This window comes from Brassica rapa, chromosome A03 (genome assembly GCF_000309985.2).
Source record: "Brassica rapa cultivar Chiifu-401-42 chromosome A03, CAAS_Brap_v3.01, whole genome shotgun sequence".
NCBI lineage: Eukaryota > Viridiplantae > Streptophyta > Magnoliopsida > Brassicales > Brassicaceae > Brassica > Brassica rapa.
The window spans coordinates 26,903,122-26,924,266 of NC_024797.2; the positions used below are offsets into that span (position 1 = coordinate 26,903,122).

At 37.0% G+C, this 21,145-nt stretch overlaps 4 protein-coding genes across 7 annotated transcripts; 1 reads left to right on the forward strand and 3 right to left on the reverse strand.

Annotated features, from left to right (window-relative positions):
• The first annotated feature begins 1,210 nt into the window (after positions 1–1,210).
• LOC103861506 (protein STICHEL-like 2) lies at positions 1,211–7,354 on the forward strand. 4 transcript variants are annotated; one of them, XM_009139227.3, is made up of 8 exons: positions 1,211–3,791; positions 4,111–5,512; positions 5,598–5,817; positions 5,896–6,081; positions 6,152–6,343; positions 6,419–6,845; positions 6,934–6,985; positions 7,107–7,354. In XM_009139227.3, exons 2-8 carry the CDS (start codon positions 4,157–4,159, stop codon positions 7,179–7,181), a joined length of 2,508 nt encoding a protein of 835 aa, XP_009137475.1. In that variant the 5' UTR covers positions 1,211–3,791; positions 4,111–4,156; the 3' UTR covers positions 7,182–7,354. The 4 variants fall into 4 exon arrangements, with proteins under 4 accessions (XP_009137475.1, XP_009137474.1, XP_009137473.1 ...); XM_009139226.3 differs by having other exon boundaries at positions 1,213–3,791; positions 4,063–5,512; XM_009139225.3 differs by having other exon boundaries at positions 1,214–3,791; positions 4,073–5,512.
• A 1,896-nt stretch (positions 7,355–9,250) lies between these two features.
• Positions 9,251–11,795, reverse strand: LOC103861508 (26S proteasome non-ATPase regulatory subunit 6 homolog). The gene is made up of 8 exons (XM_009139228.3): positions 11,526–11,795; positions 11,304–11,418; positions 10,677–10,767; positions 10,460–10,605; positions 10,152–10,371; positions 9,934–10,042; positions 9,677–9,845; positions 9,251–9,602 (listed from the first exon to the last, which is right to left on the reverse strand). The coding sequence occupies exons 1-8, from the start codon at positions 11,662–11,664 to the stop codon at positions 9,428–9,430; spliced, it is 1,164 nt and encodes a 387-aa protein (XP_009137476.1). The 5' UTR covers positions 11,665–11,795; the 3' UTR covers positions 9,251–9,427.
• Positions 11,796–13,356: 1,561 nt separating this feature from the next.
• LOC103861509 (argininosuccinate synthase, chloroplastic) lies at positions 13,357–16,260 on the reverse strand. The gene is made up of 10 exons (XM_009139229.3): positions 16,004–16,260; positions 15,770–15,825; positions 15,595–15,679; positions 15,300–15,441; positions 15,106–15,154; positions 14,843–15,025; positions 14,658–14,732; positions 14,392–14,577; positions 14,209–14,297; positions 13,357–14,126 (listed from the first exon to the last, which is right to left on the reverse strand). Exons 1-10 carry the CDS (start codon positions 16,074–16,076, stop codon positions 13,574–13,576), a joined length of 1,491 nt encoding a protein of 496 aa, XP_009137477.1. The 5' UTR covers positions 16,077–16,260; the 3' UTR covers positions 13,357–13,573.
• A 229-nt stretch (positions 16,261–16,489) lies between these two features.
• On the reverse strand, positions 16,490–20,848 carry LOC103861510 (conserved oligomeric Golgi complex subunit 2). The gene is made up of 12 exons (XM_009139230.3): positions 20,288–20,848; positions 19,945–20,145; positions 19,092–19,425; positions 18,782–18,943; positions 18,506–18,605; positions 18,202–18,417; positions 18,009–18,114; positions 17,612–17,812; positions 17,343–17,447; positions 17,145–17,270; positions 16,846–16,980; positions 16,490–16,753 (listed from the first exon to the last, which is right to left on the reverse strand). Exons 1-12 carry the CDS (start codon positions 20,759–20,761, stop codon positions 16,640–16,642), a joined length of 2,274 nt encoding a protein of 757 aa, XP_009137478.2. The 5' UTR covers positions 20,762–20,848; the 3' UTR covers positions 16,490–16,639.
• Between the last annotated feature and the right edge of the window lie 297 nt (positions 20,849–21,145).

Here is a 21,145-nt window from a genome sequence, read left to right on the forward strand (position 1 = left end):
CTTTAAAAAATGAAAAGAGAATGTTTGTATTTTAAGACCTTGAGTGTCTCATATATATATACAGTCGATTTATTTCTCATATTAATGACGCACAAAATTTTGCACAATAAATAATGAAATCGTTTAAACAAAGATATTAAAAATTGTATTGTCAAAAAATGATTTGCATATGATATGATTTTAACTTGCGCAAATAATCCATATTAGAAAGGTAAGTTATTAAAAACAAACAACCTAATTAGAAACATTAAAATATTTTGTAAGCAATGTAATAAATATGATATCAACATGCGCAAGTTTACCGTTTGAATAATAAGGAAAGTTTTTAATATTTGTCTTAATTCTAAATCTTGCCCAAGGGTAAACTAAATCGATAATATTTAATGATTTCAATTTGCGCAAGTAATTCATATTGTGAATAAGTGATTTGCATATTTAATGATTTCAACTTGTGCAAGTAATCCATATTAGAAAGGTAATTAGTAGGGGTGTGCACTTTATCCGATATCCGAAGTAGCACCCGAACCCGATCCGAAAATGCATGTCAAGTTTTTTATTTAAAAAATTAACAAAAAATTACATCCAATTTTTTTTAAAAAATAACTAAATTAATGCCTTTTTAGTTTTAAAGTTTTATGTCTAAATCTATTAACCATTCAATCTATTAAAAATAAAAAAATTAGTTAACTGAAAGTTATATTTTTAAATATAAGAAACTTGAGAAATGAAAATTTTAATTTTTTTTTTCAAAATCTAAATATCCGAACCCGATATGAGATAACTGAATCCGAACAAAAAATACCCGAACCCGACCCGAAGTACAGAAATACCCGAACGGGTTCTACACCTCTATACCGAAATACTCGAAAATCCAAAATACCCGATCCGAACCCGAACGGGTACCCGAACGCCCACCCCTACTAATTAGAAACATTATAATATTTTCTAAGCAAATGTAATTAATATGATATCAACATGTGCAAGTTTACTGTTTGAATAATAAGGAAAGTTTTTAATATTTGTCTTAGTTCTAAATCTTGTCCAATGCTAAACTAAATCGATAATTATTATCCCCTAGCTATATATGGGCTTAACGAAATCGACAATAGTTTTGGGTTTGTCTATATAAGCGATTGATTAAAATAAATAAAAAATAAAATTCAAAAAAATCGACAAATAGAATTATAACAATTTTTCTGAGAAGCTCTATATTAATGTCATGTTAGCAGAAATCACTAAAGTGGCTTCTCTTTTAATGTACAGGAGGATATGTACATTTATTTTCTGCAAGTAAAGTATTTATGCTACCTTAACATTTTTCATGCGAATCAATATGTACCCTTGTTCATAACACAATGGAATAGTGGGAATCAACAAGGAGAGAGGCCTGCTCAACAAAATCTTCATTCTTCACCTTCACTCCACCAACAAGAGTTGATCATAAAAATAAATTTGACAACGACAGTGAAGATTTGAGTCATCACAGCACATGCATCCCAAAACTTATTATTATTTGGAGGGCAAAGCAAGACAACAATTACATGCTCGACATTATCTTTCTTTCTTTTGTTTAGTCATTTTTGTCCGTAAAGCTCGCCGATAATTTGAACACAAAAGTATAATCTTATGGCATCCACTCACAAATATACTACGTGGCACATTCATACAAATGTCTTATTCGTCGTTATGGACCCCAATTAATGATTACTTGTATACAACGGAGTCTTGATTGAATCCAAGTTTTGTTGACGTACAACTTGGAAGGATTCCAGTGTCATCATACAGTTAATATAAGATGACATACATTAAATCCAGGGTACCTATGAGAACAAAACCTTGACATCAATACACACAAAAATATGATCACATTAAATCCAAACTACTTGTTTAACCTGTTTGCTCAAAACCTTTAATATTTTCATATGGTATAGATATCATGAGAGTTTTAACATGTTTCTTTTGACAATATGTTGTTGAGTTCCCTACCTTTGGATATGCGACTCGTATCACCATTGAAAACATTCGTCCTAGAATACACTTTTCCATCAATTTTCTTTTTCAGGATCCAAACTTTAAAGTGGAAGAAACTATAAAGGCCTTAGAGTTAATATTGGGAAACAATCGGTCAACATATTGGTCTTTCATCTCTAAAACAGAAAAAAACAGCTGCAGAAACTTTTATATACAGTAAATGAATAATACTATTTAGTTAAGTCATTAGAATTAAGGAAGTAATTTATGAAAGTCTTAAAACCCTACTGGACCGGCTGAGCAAACTGATATAGAGGCTCGCAATCTGGTAATAAATATAAATTAAAGTCCATTATCTGATAAAATTACAATGGAAAGAATAGTCAAAAACTCGCTTTATAGAGTTTTTTGTCGGTTCCCTTTGGAGATTGCGCTTCTCCCTCGCCTTTAGTCTAGCAGCATCCTAATTGTTTTCTTGCTCTTTGTTTCAGACCTTAACCAATCTTCTAGAGGAACCAATTTTTTTGCATAGGTATATAGTTTATGACTTGGCTCTTTAAGGTTGCTCTGTTACAAAGAAAGGCATAACTTAGACTGTGGCGTGAGACGTTTTAAGATGCATTGAGTAGACAATAAATTGTTTGAATCCATGATGTAACCGACACAAAGTTCATACATTCAATGCATACCAAATACTTGGTGTAGTTGGAGGACGATTTTCCATATTAGTGAAAAACAATTTATTACACAAGTTGACAGAGAAAGAAGCAGAGTAATATACCTACAAGAAAGTTGAGAAACAGCGAGTTTTATGGTTGTCTGTCAAATCCGTATGGATTTATAATACGTACTTATGTTAGTTGAGCTGAACAAACAAAGACGAAGAGGAAAAAGTTGTTTAGTTATTCATTCGTTTGCTCCTCGTTATCCAACTTAACAGTTGAACATGTTATGTTCCAAGACCGTCTTTTATACAAAACACAAGATTTAATCCATAACCAGTTTATATGTAACTTATGGAAGTTTTTTTTTTCCTGTAACCTTTCATTTCTAGTATATAGAATATCAGTAACTATAATGAAATCAAGAGATAAATCATCTTAAAATAAGATGGAACAACGATTCTAAGAACTCTTGAGCTTTAGTGTTAATGCATGATTTTCAAAATTTAAAATCTTCAAACTAAGAACAGTTAAAAATCAAGGAGACATCAAACAAAACATTTAAAAAAGGTTATTTTATATTGTCACAATACACTATAGTGTCTGGTCAAAAAGATGATAAATAAATAGGTACATTGTTTTGTCAAAAATGATGAATTCAATAATACTAGTAAAATAAATTATTGGATTCTGAATTAATTGTTGGGGGAACACGTGAGTAGAGGGTGCGTAGGGTCAAAAAACATGGCAGAGGAGCGGACCACACGAAGTAAGTAGGAGTGTGTTCTGTTGGTTTTCGTCACGAAAGCCAAAGAACACTCTTCAAACTGAAATCGCCGAACGAATCTTAAATGAAGCAAAAAAATCTTTCTTCTTTTTTTTTTTTTTCTCTCTCTCTCTCTCCTTCTCACTGGTTGGCTCTCTGCCCCAAGGCGCCACCTTTCTCTGCAAAAATCACTGCTTCCTACCCCTAACATATGTCTCCCTTCTCCATCTCTATCCACACACCTCTTTTTATTTATTTATTTATTATCACCCCTCTCTCTCACCATCACTCTTATTTACCACTCTGCCACCAACTTCTTCTTCACCATCTTCCAAGTGGTTTTAGGGTTTTGGATTCTCCACATTGTACTCCACTCCGTTCAATACACATTGGTAATCACAAATCTTGACGTTTGGAGTTTTCAGTTTGTCGTTTCTTTAGTTGATAACCTTATTAAATCATTCAAAGTTTTGTTTTTTTTTAACATAGGGTCTCTGTTTTTTGAGCTCTGTGACTGTTTATATTTAATATTTTTCTCCCATCTGTTTTTGTGTTTGCTACATTTTCATCGTTTAGCTAGCTTCTACTTGTTTGTTTGGGTTTGACCCTATGGTTTTTCCTCTTTCTCGGCTTCAATGTTGCAGAAAGTCACTAACTTTACAGTCTTTATCAGGCAACAGATGATGAGTTTCTAATCTCGAAGTTTCACAGGAGAGAGAGAGAGAGATAGCTTGTGTCTGAGTTTGGCGATTGGAAAATGGGGGAAGTAAGGAGGCATTCGTTAGATGTACCCATCACAAGAACTCTTGTGGCTCTTCGTAGGGTTCGGTCACTGAGAGATCCATGTACCAACTCAATGAGCAAGTTTGCTTCTTTGCTAGAAAACGTCAAATGGGAAACCGCTTCCAACAACGGGATCTCGCTTCAGTTTCTGAACGATGGTGGTTCTTGCAAGGCTGATGATGATGCTGCTCATGTGGGTTTGGTTCCTTACGAATCATACTCGATCATGGAAGAGCTAGAGAACGGTTGCGATCTTCACAAGCTGAGCAACAGGGTGCTAAATGGGGAAGGAGACGCTTGCTCGCCTTCAAGTGAAAGATCTTGTGCTGTTAAAGGTAGAGAGTTAGCATGTAATGTGCCAACCCATTACTCCACAAAAGGAGCTAGCTCGGTTGGTGAATATGGTAGCCATGTAGGTAGTCCAATGACCTCAACAAACCATAGCTATGGTCTAGATGAAGATGTTGAATGTAACCGTGGCTGTGGAATAGCCTCTTGCTGGTCAAGAACGCCGAGGTACAGAGGATCATCAAACCAGTCCTCTGATGTGGAAGAGTATCCTTTACTATCCAGCAATCCGGAGAGTAACGCTGTGACACCGAGGAGTAATCACGAGACTGTGTCAAGAAGTCTAAGTCAGAAGTTTAGACCAAAGTCTTTCGATGAGTTAGTCGGACAAGAAGTTGTAGTGAAGTGTCTGTTGAGCACTATTTTAAGAGGAAGAATCACTTCTCTTTACCTCTTCCACGGTCCTCGCGGGACCGGTAAAACCTCAACCTCTAAGATATTCGCAGCTGCTTTAAACTGCCTTTCGCAGGCAGCTCATAGCAGACCGTGCGGCTCGTGCAGCGAATGCACTTCATCGAGAAGAAGCATGGTCGTGAAGGAGATAGACTCAGCTAAACTAAACCGGCCTAGCTACCTCAGGTCTCTCATCAAAAGCGCTGCTCTCCCTCCTGTTTTGTCTAGATTCAAGGTGTTCATAGTCGACGAGTGTCAGTTGCTAAGTCAAGAGACTTGGGGTACGCTCTTGAACAGTTTGGATAGTTTCTCTCAGCATTCTGTTTTTATTCTGGTTACGTCTGAGCTAGAGAAGCTGCCGCGCAACGTTCTCTCAAGGTCTCAGAAGTATCATTTCTCCAAAGTGTGTGACGCGGATGTAGCTAGTAAGCTGGGGAAGATTTGTGTGGAGGAAGGGATTGAGTTTGATCAGGGTGCGGTTGACTTCATTGCTTCTAAATCTGATGGTTCGCTTAGGGATGCTGAGATAATGCTTGATCAGTTGAGTTTGCTTGGTAAAAGGATAACTACTTCTTTGGCCTACAAGCTTGTAAGTTTATAACACATCTTTCATTTAGATTATTAATCATCATTGTCTTGAGAATATATGATAGCTGAGTTGTTTTGATCTACAGATTGGAGTTGTTTCTGATGATGAGTTGCTTGATCTTCTTGATCTTGCACTGTCTTCTGATACTTCAAACACGGTTATAAGGGCGAGGGAGCTTATGAGATCCAAAATAGATCCAATGCAGCTTATTTCACAGCTGGCTAATGTGATTATGGATACTATTGCTGGAAAGTCTCAAGAGAATAGTTCAGCAACCAGACTTCGGTTTCTTACAAGGCATACCTGTAAGCACACCCTAATGATTAACTTCAGTAATGGTTTCAAATTAAACAAGTCTGAACACTTTGTGTTATATTATACAGCTGAAGAAGAGATTCAAAAATTGAGTAATGCATTGAAGATACTATCTGACGCTGAGAAACACTTGAGAGCATCCAAAAACCAGACAACCTGGCTCACTGTTGCACTGCTGCAACTTAGCAACTCCGACTCGTCTTCTTACGCAGCAAATGAAAATGGATTGTCTCTAAGAAGCCAAGGAAGCAAAGGTATTTGACTTATATGGTCTTTTCATTATTTCATTGCTAACTATATAACTGACCTTGGTCCTGTATCTAGATGGTGACCTCTCAAGCACATCATCGGAGTGTCCTGGTGATGTGGTTAAACAAACCGAGGAGTGTCAAGATGTAAACTGTAATGAAACAGTTGAAACTGTGTGGAAAACGGTCACAGAGTTGTGCTGTTCAGATTCACTAAGGAGATTCTTGTGGAAACGAGGGAGGTTAACTTCACTTACTATTGACAAAGGTAACTTACTTTTTTTTTCAAGATATGATTCTTGAAAGTATCTTTCTGATAACAAAATCCATTATTTGTTTTCAGGTTCAAGTGTGGCAATAGCAGAACTAGAATTCTACACACCTCAACATGTAACAAGAGCTGAGAAATCATGGAAAATGATTGCAGACTCATTCCAAACCGTGTTAGGATGCAATGTTGAGATTCGAATGAATCTTGTTATCTCTGAGTGTTCTCCACCAAAGAGTGCTAGAGCAGCAGGAAGGCTTTTCTCTGGACTTTTCAGCTGCTCTCGTAGAATGCTACACAAGTCTACTTATCTGACTACTATAAACGACTCTGATCATTCACCTGAAGTTACAAATTCTCTGAGAAGTTGCCAAGGAAATGTCTTGAGGGCTCGAAGTGTACGTTCTTCAGCCAATGCATCGTCGCGGATGAGCAGTGCAAGTGATCAAGGCGATGTATATTCTGTTATGTGTACTCCACATATGCCTCAAGATGACAAAAGGTAAATGATGATATAGATTATTTCAATGTTGAGTTGTTTTGTGACTTGGATAGCTACTGAACGATACCCTGACTCTGAATTTGTGCAGGCCAGGAGATGACACTGATGTTTTGTGTTGGAGGAGGACTCCACTAGGCAAGGTAAACATATACATACTAGTCCTAAGAATTCGGTTTGGTTTGGTTCTTTTGTTTCCTGTCTAGTGAAGAGTTGGTCTGAGCTAGAACCGGAAAGTTTAATTGGTTCATTGATGTCTTGTAGGGTCAGGGAGAGACACCGAACAACAAGAGCTCAAGGCTTATTGGCAGAGTTCTTCCCTGCACTGCAGCTGGTTAAGTGAGCTTGATGACGCTCCCATTTTGTGGAACCATTAAGCTTAGCAAAAATTCATGAAGACATTGCATAATGTGTTTCAAGACCATATATTAGATTAGCATATATACTAATCAATCATCAAAGGACATGAATCATTTTAGCCTCTAATTTAAACACTTTATTCCCTGAGCTCAGATGCTGATATAGCCAATTAGTAAAATCGTAAGTGGCTATAATGTTCACACTATGAGGTCTAATCATAATTTAACAAATGTTCTCTGCACTCAAACTTCAAGTGTATACCATCCTTAATTCATCAAGCGGCTTGTTTCTGTATCCATGGACAGACGACAAAGAGAAGGAAATGGCCTCGGTGTTACTTTCTGCGTTGTATGCTGAATGTCATCAACCTGAACCACATAAGAGATGGATTCGTAATGCTGCTAGAGTCAGCTGATGACTTTGTGGTGGATACACCTGACACTGTCGATGTTCTCGCTTTGTTCCTTGCACGTGTTGTTGTTGATGACATCCTTCCTCAAGATTTTCTCCCAACGGCAACCAGGACACTTCAAGTATCTTCAATAGGTTATCAGGTTGTTCAAACGGTCAAGAAAAGCTATCTATCAGCTGCACACCATGCGAAGCTAGTTGATAGAAATGGGGTGGAATGATTCGAAATTACTTCCGTTGAGTAAATCAAGAAAAATATCGCTAGGAATATATAGAGATTGGAGACATTTATGAGGTGTATCGCTGTGCATCAGGGAGCTGGGCGTGTTTTTCTTTCATCTCGAGGTTGTGAAGATGAGTTTAATTACATGAAAAGGTCACACAGCAGAGCCACTTGTGTCGAATCTGCTTAGATTTTGATTTTACCAGGAGGGGGTACAATGATAAACTCGTAAATATTGAGTTAATTTGTAAAATGTCTTACACGTCATAGACCGAGACCCGACGCAAAGGGGTACAGTGATAAATTCGTAAATACTGAGCGTAAAAGGTCTTACACGTCATAGACCCAACGCAAGTAGAATTCAATAACTATGTGGAACATGCAAAGAAGAATGGTTAGGTCTCGTTCTCGTTTGTAACAATGTACTAGATTTGAACTCGCACATCTGTGCAGATATACTTTTATTTTTAAAATAACATTTTAAATATAAAGTAAGCTATAAAAATATATATTTAATATCAATTTTTATGTATATAATATTATTTTGAAAATTTTATATTTGTTGAAATTTGTTTTTAATGAAATTGTACAAATCATATATTAATGTAGTATTTTTGTTTAATTATTTAAAAATGCAACACTATATTAATAGTTTAATTTTAAATATTAGTTTTATATGAATTAATACAAATTTTATTAAATTTTTTGGTTCGGAAAATTTTTATTCTCGAAATGTTTGTGTGTGACTAAATGAAATTATTTAATATTATAGTCTTACAATATTATCTTATTGAATATATTATACTTCAGCTTGGTGTTTTTATTTATACTATAAAAATCAAACATAAAATGTTACAGCCAATAAAATATTATTTATTTTGTTTTATATAAAAAGTTAATATGATAATTTAAAAAGAATTGGGTTATACTATTTAATTTTAAATTTAATTACCAAATATATATATAAAACATGGTCTAGATTAAACATGATAAACAATCAAACGATAATTGCCTAACGAAATATATATATCTTGTCTTAGATATGCTATTGTTTAAATATATATTGTTTTTGTTATGAAAATATCACATATGAGTATATTTAGGTATTTAGGATGTTTAGTTAAGTTTTTAATGAATCTGATGTTGTATGGTAGAGAAAAAGTACGATGATATATTAATAGATAACCTAGCATAATGAATAGGCGTATCCATCCTGTAAACATTTGTTTTCTTGAGGATCACCTAACGTTGGGGTTTTCTTGTTAACACAAGCGGAAACATTGGAATTGACATCCTTAAAGATTTTATCAGCAGGTGAACGTTTGTTTGACTCATGCATTTTGTTGATTCTCCCTATTGGAACAATTTTTCTCTACCATTTTCGTTGTATGTTGTATATGACTAGCTACTCGAATGGGGAAAAAAAATCCACTTGTAAGAAAACCAACTAGAGTCAAAAGAGACAAGAGAACCAGACTGGTATTGATCTCGAATATCGTTTCTCAGACCTTAGGATTCTACCGTCTGAGTTTTCCAAGTTGCAATTCTGAAGGAAAAGCGAAGAAACAGAAACATGTGATGACATACATGCTCACAGATCGATGACTCGAGAGAGCTTCTGGATCCTGTTAAGCAAGAAATCCCCTTGCTTGATCGTTGCCTGGTAAAGCGCATTCTTTGCATCTGGACGGTTTGTCTCCAATACACCTGCCACCTTGTCTATCTTGCAGTGTAGCTTCCCAGCTGCTATGAATCGTGACAACTCCCTGGATACAACAAAAGAGCTGATAACACTACAATATACTGAAGGATGTAATCGAGCGTTTGTTAGTGTTCTTACTGATCAATGAAATCAACCGAAACACCAAAAGCATTTGCCATCGCATCGACAGTAACGCTCTTGTAAGATTCCAGAAACTGAGAGTACACCACCGTTCTCACTTCCCTCATGTAGAATCGGAAATGTGGGTTCAAGTAACGGTCAAACTTTATCTGCTCTGCCATTCCCGCTGAGAAAAATACACCAATAGTGGAGCTACTATTAGTACACAGAGACAACAGTTCAGTACGCGAATCTGGTCACTGGGTTGTACTCACCAAATGCTGAGAAAAACGCCTTGTACTGGCACTCGTACAGGGAGTTCAGGAATTCAGAAAGGAATGGAATCTTCCCAAGCACGGTCAAGATTTCAGGTGCATCAACAACCTGTCACATTAGTAGCAATTTATCATTTTCTCAAAACGATTCACTTCAATAGAAAACAAGATTCACATCACTTCCATAAAGTAGAGGGCTCTTAGCCATCGAGAACTACCTTCTGCTTAAGCGAAACTCTGTCGAGAGTTATGATGCTCGTCAGGACGGTGTAAAAAATGAAGGTCTCGTAGGGGAAGATCTCATAAGTGGTGAAGGTTGATATAGAATCCAGAAATAAGCTGGCAGCTTTCTTAAAGTTTCTGGTGGACATGCAATACAAGCCTTCATAGACCTTTAGCCTGTTCTTCCTCTCCCAGTCACCACCCTCTTCAAACAACCTGGCATGGGAGAACACAAAGTTTTAGACCCATGAAGGGTGTGCTAAGAGAAAAAAAAATGCAGCCAAAGAGCCTAATCGACACTGACTTTTTCGCCTTGTCAATGCTCTTGGATACGAGATCGAAGTCCATGTAGAAGAAGGCAAGCTGCAGCGTGTAGAACACCAAATCCATTTTTTGCCCAACAGCAACGGTTTTTCCTTCAGTGAGTTTCAGTTGCTCCAAAGCTTTCTCCTTAAATCACAAACCAAAACTTTTAGTTGCTTCTGAAGTGCATAATGACTAACATTGACATGATCATTTACCTTATCACTAATCCTGATGAAATACAGAGCCTTAGCAAGGTGAGCTTCACGGACTTCACTTTCTCCCAAATTTTCTTCCGCATCTGCAATCCTAAACAAAGGAGAAGAGAAGGAAAAAGTAAGAAAAAACATCAACACCACATATACGTAAGATAGGACAGATTCTTAACACCATAACAAAAACATAAAAGGTTTAGCCGTAGAAAAAAGCACAAGATAAGATAATGGTTAACTCCAATACAAAGAAAAATAAGAAACTATGCTATGATGGAAAATCTCCATTCAATCTTAAACTCAGTCCTTCAAAATCATTTTTGAAGAACACAAGTAACATCCAATTCAAGACCTAACACCACCGAATCTGCCTCGTTTTCTAATACTGCACATAACTCTGTAACATCCAATTCAAGAACCAATCGATCATAATGCTACAGCTACACCATCCATCAGTCTAAACCATCAGTACGCAAAGGTGTAATCTTTTGCAACGGCGGTGGAAACTCAATCTCTATTAGTCAGAAACTGTCGGTATATGAAGCTAAGAAATCGAATAGTGAACAACATTCTCCAGAATCGTCTAATGAGAGAGCAGCAGAAACTAGAAATAGAAGCAAAAAGGAACTTTACTTGTCGTCGAGCTTCTTAAGCTCCTCCTCGTTGTTAGCCCGCATAGAATCCAACAAGCTCTGATCCAACTCCAGAACAGAGGACGCCGCTAGGGTTTCGTACAATGGAGCCATCCCTACACAAAAAAAACACAAACCCAACATCAGGAACAAAAAAACCGAAGCTACTCGGAGTAATTGATAAACCCATGGGCGATTGATTAGAGAAAGGAAGATACTTTACCATCGGATTTGATGGAATCCAAGACGTCAGACTTGAGCTGGACTTTCTCGATGTCTTGAACATCTGGATGCGTGAGGAGGAAGAGCTTATGAGCTAAGATAAGGTGAGGCTGCTGAGTTCCTTCGGCTCCACCGTCCATGGTTGCTGCTACACACTCAATTCAGGAAAAGTACGGATCTGAGGGAGAGAGACGAAAGGAATGAATATTGTTTGCTTGAGGAAGGAGGAAGAGCTAACCGGATATATTAAAAGGGCCGATGAGTTTATATGAAAAGTGGGTTTCGTATCAATTTTTAAACATTATCTTACTTTACTTGAAAAATATAGTTTAAAAAACTATTTTTCCAAAATAACCACCACTTACATAAATATGAGCAATATTTATCAATTAACATATGCTATGTGATGTAGTTAATATCATAACTTTATTTTGGGTTGAACATTAAAAACGGAAACTCCTATATTAAAACTATCACTAATGGTTTACTCTATTTATTCTTCTAAAACAGAGTAACCGAGTTGGTTGTTATTCTAATGTTATTTTATTTTAGATTAAAAAATAGAATGATTAACAAAAAAAAGTTACTCTATATATAGTGAAAAATAGAATGGAATTGAAGATGTCTTTAACAAATTAACTGGATCCAAATAGGATTTTTTTTACTAAAACAAATTAAACTAGTCTAAACTAATTCAAACATATCGGTTTAATTGTTATACAATTAAACTAATTCAAAATAGGAAATTAGGTGAGATGACGCTAAAAAAAACATAATTGACTGATTAGCCAATTGTCCTAAATTTTCACTATTTCATTTATTTTTTATATAATATTGCTGTATTGCTCGTGTTTGAAATTGAAGGCTAATTTGACATCTTTTCTTTTATTGGAGAACGGTGATGCTGAGACTCTGAAATTGAAGGCTAATTTGCATCACTTACCCATGTTATGTTTCAGATTTCATTATTGCATCTTCATGCTGAGATAATCTGGTTTTGGATGTGATGGGTTTGATACGCCTTTGCTTAAAGGATCTGACACTTGACACTCACCATATATTTCTTTATGATGACAAGAAATAGACAATGGAATTGTTAGTAACCAAAACAAGAAATGGATTAACAATATACAGTTTATATTATCCAGACTATAATAATTTATTAATTTATATAGTTATTAACTTAAATAAATTTTTTAAGAAAAATATTTGGTTATTTAAAAAGATGAAAAAGAATATTTTATTCCACCATATTATATATTAGTTCAACTTTATAGATTTGAATTTCATCTATTTTTATTAGATTATCTCATACAGTTTATTTATGTTGAATACATGATAGAATACACTATGTTTTCTATATGTAATTTGATAAAGCAAGTAACACTAAATTATTAAAATGAAATATGAATTTTCAAGAAATTCAATTTGAAGAAAAAATAATCAATTGTTTTGTTTATGTTGATATAAATATATATATATATATATATTAGTTTTAATTAATGATTTTAATGAAAATCATATATATATTAGTTTTTAATTAATGATTTTAGTGAAATCATATATTTAGTTAAGAGTTTTTCAAATATTATTATCTAGTTATTTTATCAAACTGTGTCATATCTTACACATGTCCAATTTAGACCAAATAAATTAATTTACCTAATATTAATTTATAGAGTTTCTATTATACTAATTCTTCCATTCACATAATTTATAGAGTTTCTATTATACTATTTTTTACACTTTTTAAACTTTTACTTAATTTATTTTATTCATTTTTTTTTGAAAATATAAATTAACCACTTGTGATTGATATTCTTTAGTTTAAATAGTGATAAACTGTGATTATAGATTAATTCAACCGTAAGGTTCATCATTCACAGTTACATATTATTCGATTTATTGAGTTTCTCCAAAAGGAAAACAAAGTGAAGAAAGAACACACAATTATTCCAAACAGAAGCTGAAGCTAAAACGCATCAAATCTTGAACACAAGGAAGTGATCTTCTAATGTCATTCAAATAAACTCACGATGAAACCTTTTTCTAAATGCCTTTCTCAAGCATTGCTCTAACTCTCATAGGCAACCCGTAAAGACGAATGAACCCAGCTGCATCAGCTTGGTTGTAAATCTCACTCCCTTCAAACGAAGATATGTCCTGTCTGTACAGACTGTTCGGACTCTTACGCCCTGTCACCGACACAGATCCTTTGTACAGCTTCAGTGTCACGGATCCTGTAGTTTTCTCAGTTAACTTCTCCATGAAAGCGTCCATGGACTCCTTAAGCGGATCAAACCATCTTCCCGCATAGACCATCTCCGCGTACTTCAGAGCTAACGAGTCTTTCACCTGAATGCTCTCTCTGTCTAACGTGAGGGACTCTAGTTCCTGCACAGCTGCGAACAGGATGGTGCCTCCGGGTGTTTCATAGACACCGCGTGATTTCATCCCGACCAGACGATTCTCCACCATGTCGATCCGGCCAATGCCGTGTTTCCCTCCTATTGTGTTGAGCTCGGAGAGAAGGGTGGCTGGAGAGAGAGCCTTCCCGTTGAGTGCCACTGGAAGTCCAGATTCTATCCCTATCTCGATGTATCTGTTAAATGTACAACAGTTGCTGAGCTGTTAGACTCACACGTCAGCATACCAAACAAAGATTTAGAGGAAAAGCAACTTACTCAGGCTGATCAGGAGCATCTTCGGGATCTACACTCATCATGTACATATCTTTCTTGGGCTCGTTTGCTGGATCTTCCAATATATCACCCTTTCAACAATAAAGATGTTCAGTATCAGAGACAAGCACGTACGTAACAAATTTGTATACAAAAGGGAATGTATATGACTTTTGTTTTTTTTACCTCATGACTAAGGTGCCAGAGGTTCCTGTCTCGGCTGTAAATAGATTTCTTTGTCACGGGGACAGGAACGTTATGCTTCTTGGCGTACTCAATAGCGTCTTCTCTGCCTTGGATTTCCCATTCCCTCCATGGCACCACAACTTTAAGTTCAGGGTTTAACGAAAAGAAGGTGAGCTCAAACCGAACCTGGTCAACCAATCACAAGAAAAAAAACTAATGTAAGAATCCATAAATGTGTTTTGTAGCAAGAGAATCCAAGTACTTGCCTGGTCATTTCCTTTGCCAGTACACCCATGTGCAACGGCATCAGCTCCAACCTCTGCTGCTACATCCACCATGGCCTAATCATTTTAGAAAATGTATTAAAAATAATTGAAAGAAGTCAAGAGATGTGTTCTCAGATTAGATTCCTTCAGAGCATAATCAAACAAAACCTGTGGAAATGTTTTACCTTAGCAATGACAGGGCGAGCCATGGAGGTACCAAGCAAGTATTTTCGTTCATAGATGGCACCAGCTCTAAGACAAGGGAATATGTAATCTTTCACAAACTCCTCTGTGAGATCCCTAACGACCAATTGAGAAGCGCCACTAGCCTTAGCCTTTTGCTCCAAACCATCCAACTCTTTTATACCCTTCATATCAAAGAATTTAGAGATTGAGATGACATAAAAGGAATGCTACAGAAAATAGTTGGCAGTAATGTAGAGTATACCTGACCAACATCTGCGGTGAAACACACAACTTCACAGCCATAATTCTCCCTACAGAACAAACACTTCGATATAAGACTAGTACAAATATTAAACTTTCATGAATGAAAAGCATCAAAGCTATCTAAACCAGAGGACGATTTAAAGAAGTTATAGATCAGAAATGAACTGGAGAGAAAGGGAAAAGAAAACATACTTGAGCCATGGCACGATGACAGAGGTGTCTAAGCCTCCACTGTAAGCAAGAACGACTTTTTTCAGCTTGCCACGAAGCCCGGCTTCCTTTGAATCAGCAGACACGACAGTTTGTCCATCACCGGAGAGAACAGCTCGAATTGCTGTTTGCAATATTCAAGACCACAAAGTGTTAACGCAATAACGGAAATAACATAGAGGATGCTCAGTCGAATACATAGAAGTTACATCGTAAGAAATGAAGTACATTATTTTAAGGAAATTGGGAAGATTCAGTGTAATGCTAGTAGCTTCACCTTGACTCTTGCAGCCGCGGGTTAGGGGAACATGAGTAGTAGTAGCAACAGCATTGCCAGAGAGCTGGCTTCGTTTCACAGATAACTGCCATGCAAATAGAGAGACAGAGGTCGTGTATGGTTTTAGATACATGATTGTTTTCTATAAGCATATATCAATTCGAATTGAGCATACCTCTTGAAACAGAGAAGTGGTTCTTAGACAAGCTACATTCTGACATCTTATGTTACCTGCGCACAAACATATATCAATTACCATTTCCACTATATAATCTATTGAATCATGACAGAGATCAACAACTCAGACACCCATTTGCAATAATCTCGGATTACAATAGACAATAACAACCGTAATTTTCAGAAGAAAAAAAAAGAAACTGAAAACGAAGATGGAGGGCAGAGAGATAACCATTTAGGGAGCTGCGAAGCGCGAGAGCAGCTGACGAAGAAGAAGGAAACGAAGTCGCCGAGATTTCAGCCATGTCAGAAAATTATTTCTGGGTTTTTTGCTTTACTGTCTGCTGCGTTGTGTGTTAACAGTGAGGTTCGGTCTTGGTGGCTCTTGTTTAAGTGGTAAGATGTCAACAGGGTCCACCTCCTCTAGGGTTTTGACTCCCCATATCTGTTTTTCATTTCTATATCTTTTTTTATTTCACATGTTTTTCATTTCTCAATTATATAATATGCTTCATAAATATTTGAACCTGTGTATTAATATTATCACATGCTTTCATTACTACAGTACATGTGTAAAATCATTTTTTATCTTTTTTTGGTTTGGGGCACATGTATACTATTTAAATTTATAATATCTTTTAGTTCACACTTCACACTTATTTTGGCGTCAATAATTCAGTTTAACATGAACAAACACTAATTTACAAGATTACTAAAGTGTCAGCTACTATACCAAAAACTTTGATTGATCATAATAAAGATAGGTTATGCAAACAAACACAAACGAAATATAAAATAACAAACAAAAGAAAAGACTTCCTATTATTATTGCAAGATGTATGAAACCAAGAAAATTCCGTGTGAGTTCTCAAACACTGATTGTGTTCTGCCTATCCGCAGGTGCAACGCATTGCCAGAGGGAACAGTAAACCGGGATTTCTGCCGGTTTTAGCCCCAAAGCAGAGATGTTTCGGCCATACTCCTGGTAATAGAGATATTAACCGATGATGTTACACTTATTTCTAAATCTAATATTTTTATTTATTTGACACAGGGAACCATGTGAAGGGTTACCTGAGTATCAAGGAATAACTGCATACACATCTTGTCTGTTTCAGATACATTGTCGTCAGAGACACCTGATGCTGCCCCTGCTCTTTTCTGTGCCTTTCTTCGGAATTGCTGAAGCGATGACTCTGTTCTTCTCGCCTGTAACATATTTACTATAATCGATCAGTCTTTTCCCACGCATAAACTACTGATATATCCTAAACCAATACTAGATTGAAACGATACTGAAAAGATGAGCCTTTGACAGAATAGAGTTTCTTTCATTGATAATCCTAGTTAAGTGTTTAAAACAAAATACTTACCACGCTAACAACTTCGTCAGCTAATTCGTAATACCGCCTGGTTATTTCAGTGACAGTTCGAAGCAGTAACTCTTCCCTTGTTGCCTGCGTCAAGTACCGTGTAGCCTTTTCTCCCTCCAAAAAGGCCTATTAATAGACAAGGTGCAATCAAGTAACTATGAACGTTCTTAAAACCGTAACCCAAAAGGGAATCAATACCTTTACATGACGCAATATGCCAACGACATATGGTGAATGCCTGACCGGCGGTGGTTTATTAGTCAACCTATATGTTGCCGTTATTCCCTTGACCTGCCTTAGGTCCTATAAAATCAATGAAAGCATTTACCATATATGATACTTAGAGAATAACATTCACCTATTCAGCTATAAATTAAACTATAGTCAACACTATTCTTGTAAGTGATCATTAAGGCCGTCAACCCAATCTTGAAGCGCATAAAATTAATGTATCTTCAGGGCTTTACCTCAACAGATTTATCAACAATGATTTCAATAATTGTGTTGGTAAGTAAAGGTAGCACTTCCTTTAATTTATCTCCACCCTGTAATATGCTCATCCTCACCACATCACGAACTTCAGTGGAGCATGAAGATATGTATTGTGATATATGTTTAAGGTAATCGCCACAAACTTCTGAGACTAGATAATTTACATCATGTATAACCTGCAAGGAAGGAGATGTATCAATATTCCACATCAGTTTTTGTCACTCTTATTCTATGATTAAGTTTACAAAACATGGACGCAGCTTTTAAGTTGTCCCACATTACACAACTTTAGCTGATTCAATAAACACGAGATAGTAGAGATCCGAATATCAGAGGAGCTAAGTCACAATCCAGATAAAAAAAGTGACTTACATATACAAAATCTTCTGCAGAGGCTGAAACTGCCCAGTCACATCCAGGACTCGGACTGGCATTACCCTTTCTAGTATGCAGCGCAGATGACACCCAAATGCAATATCTACATGTTATAAGCACATTGTCAAAATGAGAACTGAAACCCAAAACTAATAAGCGTAAATAATTTAATAATCAAATTTTATTAAACCTCGAAAGAAGCTGCAAGGTCAATCGAAGAAATTTATCAGCAGCGGAGAAAACAAGAACATCTTCTTTCCAACATGACCGCAAGCTTTCCAACAGAGTAGCGCTCTGTCTGAGCATTAAGTTGGGAAAACTCTGTTTATCTAAATCAGAATCCTGAATGAAAACCAGGGAAGAAGAAGTAAGAGCAGAATCCAAGGCTCCAGCTATCTCCTGAAACCTGAAATTATATATTTTCGAGTTAGAGAAGCTGAGACACCACCACTAATATAACAGTAAGTCAACCATCTATGGTATATCTCCAATACCTCAGTGAAAAGTATACTCCCACATTCCATTGCTTCATGAATTCGATACATACTGCTTCAGTTCGAAACTTGGTGACAGCGGACCTTGACGGACAATAACCTTCATAAAAAGTACATGCTATGACGCTACTGAAAAATATTCAAATAATGTTATCAACTAATATAAAATTATACTATTTGTTTATATAAGACGCATGAAGATTAGTTCACAATGCGTCTGAAATCTGAATAGCCATGAGATCAAGCTCAGAGAAAGATATAGATCAGCTAACCTACCTTCAAGATATGCCAAGAAATCCAAGCTTGCCTTGTAATTTTTCAAGAACTCAGTAGGCCTTCCAGGAGAAAAGGCTCCTGGTTTGACCTTCTGGATTGCCGAAAGAACTTCTTTCAGGATTGAATTTGCCAGGAAATTGAAGACGTGCAAACCCGATTTCTCTGTTTATAAACAAGATACCAAGCAAGGAGTACACTGAGTTAGATATAAAATGATATGTCCAATGTCAACTACTCCTATCGGAAATAGGATTGACTACGAACTGTGATAACGAACAAGACTGCTATTTCAGAGAGTGGAGCAACTTACCGGTTGAAGATATTTCTATCAGCATTTTACAGTCCTTCGCAATAAAATGCTTGATAAGTTTGTAATCGTTTTCAAGTTCATCTGAACTTCCAGTAGCATCTGCTGATCTTTCATGTGCAATCGTTTTATGTATAAATGGAGCCACAATCGTTGTACGAAAAATTTCTTCTGCATTCGTGGTGTTATCAATGGCAGCATATGCACGCAAGCAGTTGTAAAGGACGCTTGTGTCGCTGTTGTTTAGTCCGTCAATGAAGCAATGACCTAGACTAGCATCCAGTAACACACTAGCACTCTGAATCCTCTTCTCCATGTTCTCAACGAAAGGCAGGTTCTGTACTGGCATAAAAGAAAAAAGTAGTGAGCATCAGCCGTAAGACTTTCTATTGTCTTCTGAGGCAAACAAGTTTAATGGAAATTTTTTTAGAACACCAGAGATTTCACAATAATTTACCAGGTACCATCTCATTGTACTCTATTTTGTCAGCAATCTTATTAAAGCCATGAATTCTCCTATCAGCCCAGACATTTCTCAAGCCCCATAAGCATAACTAGTTTTAATCCCCAAGAGACTACTCATGCAGTATACCCCAAACTCTTCCACAATTATCCTATAAGACACCCAATTTCTTGCCGTTCTCATTATAACTTTGACGCTCGAGAACAGGTAGGACTGAAAAGCAAAACTTCCTACCATCAATATCAAAATACTCCTATGTTTACTAACTACACTTTGTGCATTAAAAGGAACAGAGTGCATTGCTAATGTAATATATATTTTGTAATGAACAAGGAAATGATGAATTGTGAATTCACAAGAGAAAAAGGAAAAAAGTAAATGCGTGATGGAGACCTGTGCATGAGCCATATAGAACTTGAGCCGATTCATTTCACTAGCTATTCTCTCCAAAAGCATGCTTTGGGTTTCTCTCATGGTATTGCCATCTTGCTGCGTGGCATTTTCAACATTCACAGCGCTCCTTCCCAGGGAAACACCATCCTCGTTTTTCCAATCAGAAGGAGCACTCGGTAGAACTTTTATAAGCTTCTCAACCTAAAACTCCCCAAGGAACATACCTTATTTACGTCAATCATTCAGATTTTAATAACCAACAAGCAATGGAGAAACATCTTTACTCAATATAAACGAAACTACAATGCACGATCATGAACAGATCGCTAACGAAATCAAGTACCTTAGATACCACATGAAAAGTATCGAGCAACAACTCCAAAACCTCCCTCGCAGCAGCGGCATCGGACCTCTGCTGCAACCCACTCCTCAGTGCGAAAAGCGCAGCCTCCACGGATCCCCGAAACGCAGCGATCTTCTCGCGGATCCCAAGGAGCGGGGCGCGCATGCGGACAACAGCCTCATCGATATCGACGAGCTTAGTGCTCAGGCTCACGAAATCAGCGTAGTCTCGATTGATGAGATCAACGAGCTCGCGGTTGAGGGAGGCGAGGTGTGATCGGAGCTCGGATCGGAGAGTGTCGAAGGGAACGAAGGTGCGGAGCTCGGAGATGTAGGACTCGGAGTCGAAGTCAGGGGAGAGGAAGAGGGAAGGCTTGAACCAGAGAGGATGCGAGTCGTAAGGATCGGAGAAGAAGTCTGAGGCGGATCTCGGAGCTGACGATGGCGAAGGTAGCGGAGCGACCAGATCTGACATTTTCGATTCGATGCAGTGTGGGAAGCCTGAGTGATCCGTGAGGAAGATAATCGAAGCTTAAGGGTGTTTCTACCAAACCAATTGAACCGGTTAAAATATTCAGTGAGCTACAAAACCAAATATCATATGGTTGTTTGGTTACCGCAAATATCATAAGGGCTGTTTGTTTGGTTACCGCAGGTACCGGCGGCAGCGGCAGTGTCAACATTCTGCGTCAACTCTTGTTCGTTTCGTTGACGCAGAAAGCTGCGTCTGACGCCGATAAAATCTGCGGTCGCGATATAGTATGCGTCAGCGTCAGCGTCAGCATCTGCAAAACGAACAACAACTATCCTCATTGACGCTGCCGCCGTCGCTGCCGCTGATGCCAAAACCTGCGGCAAC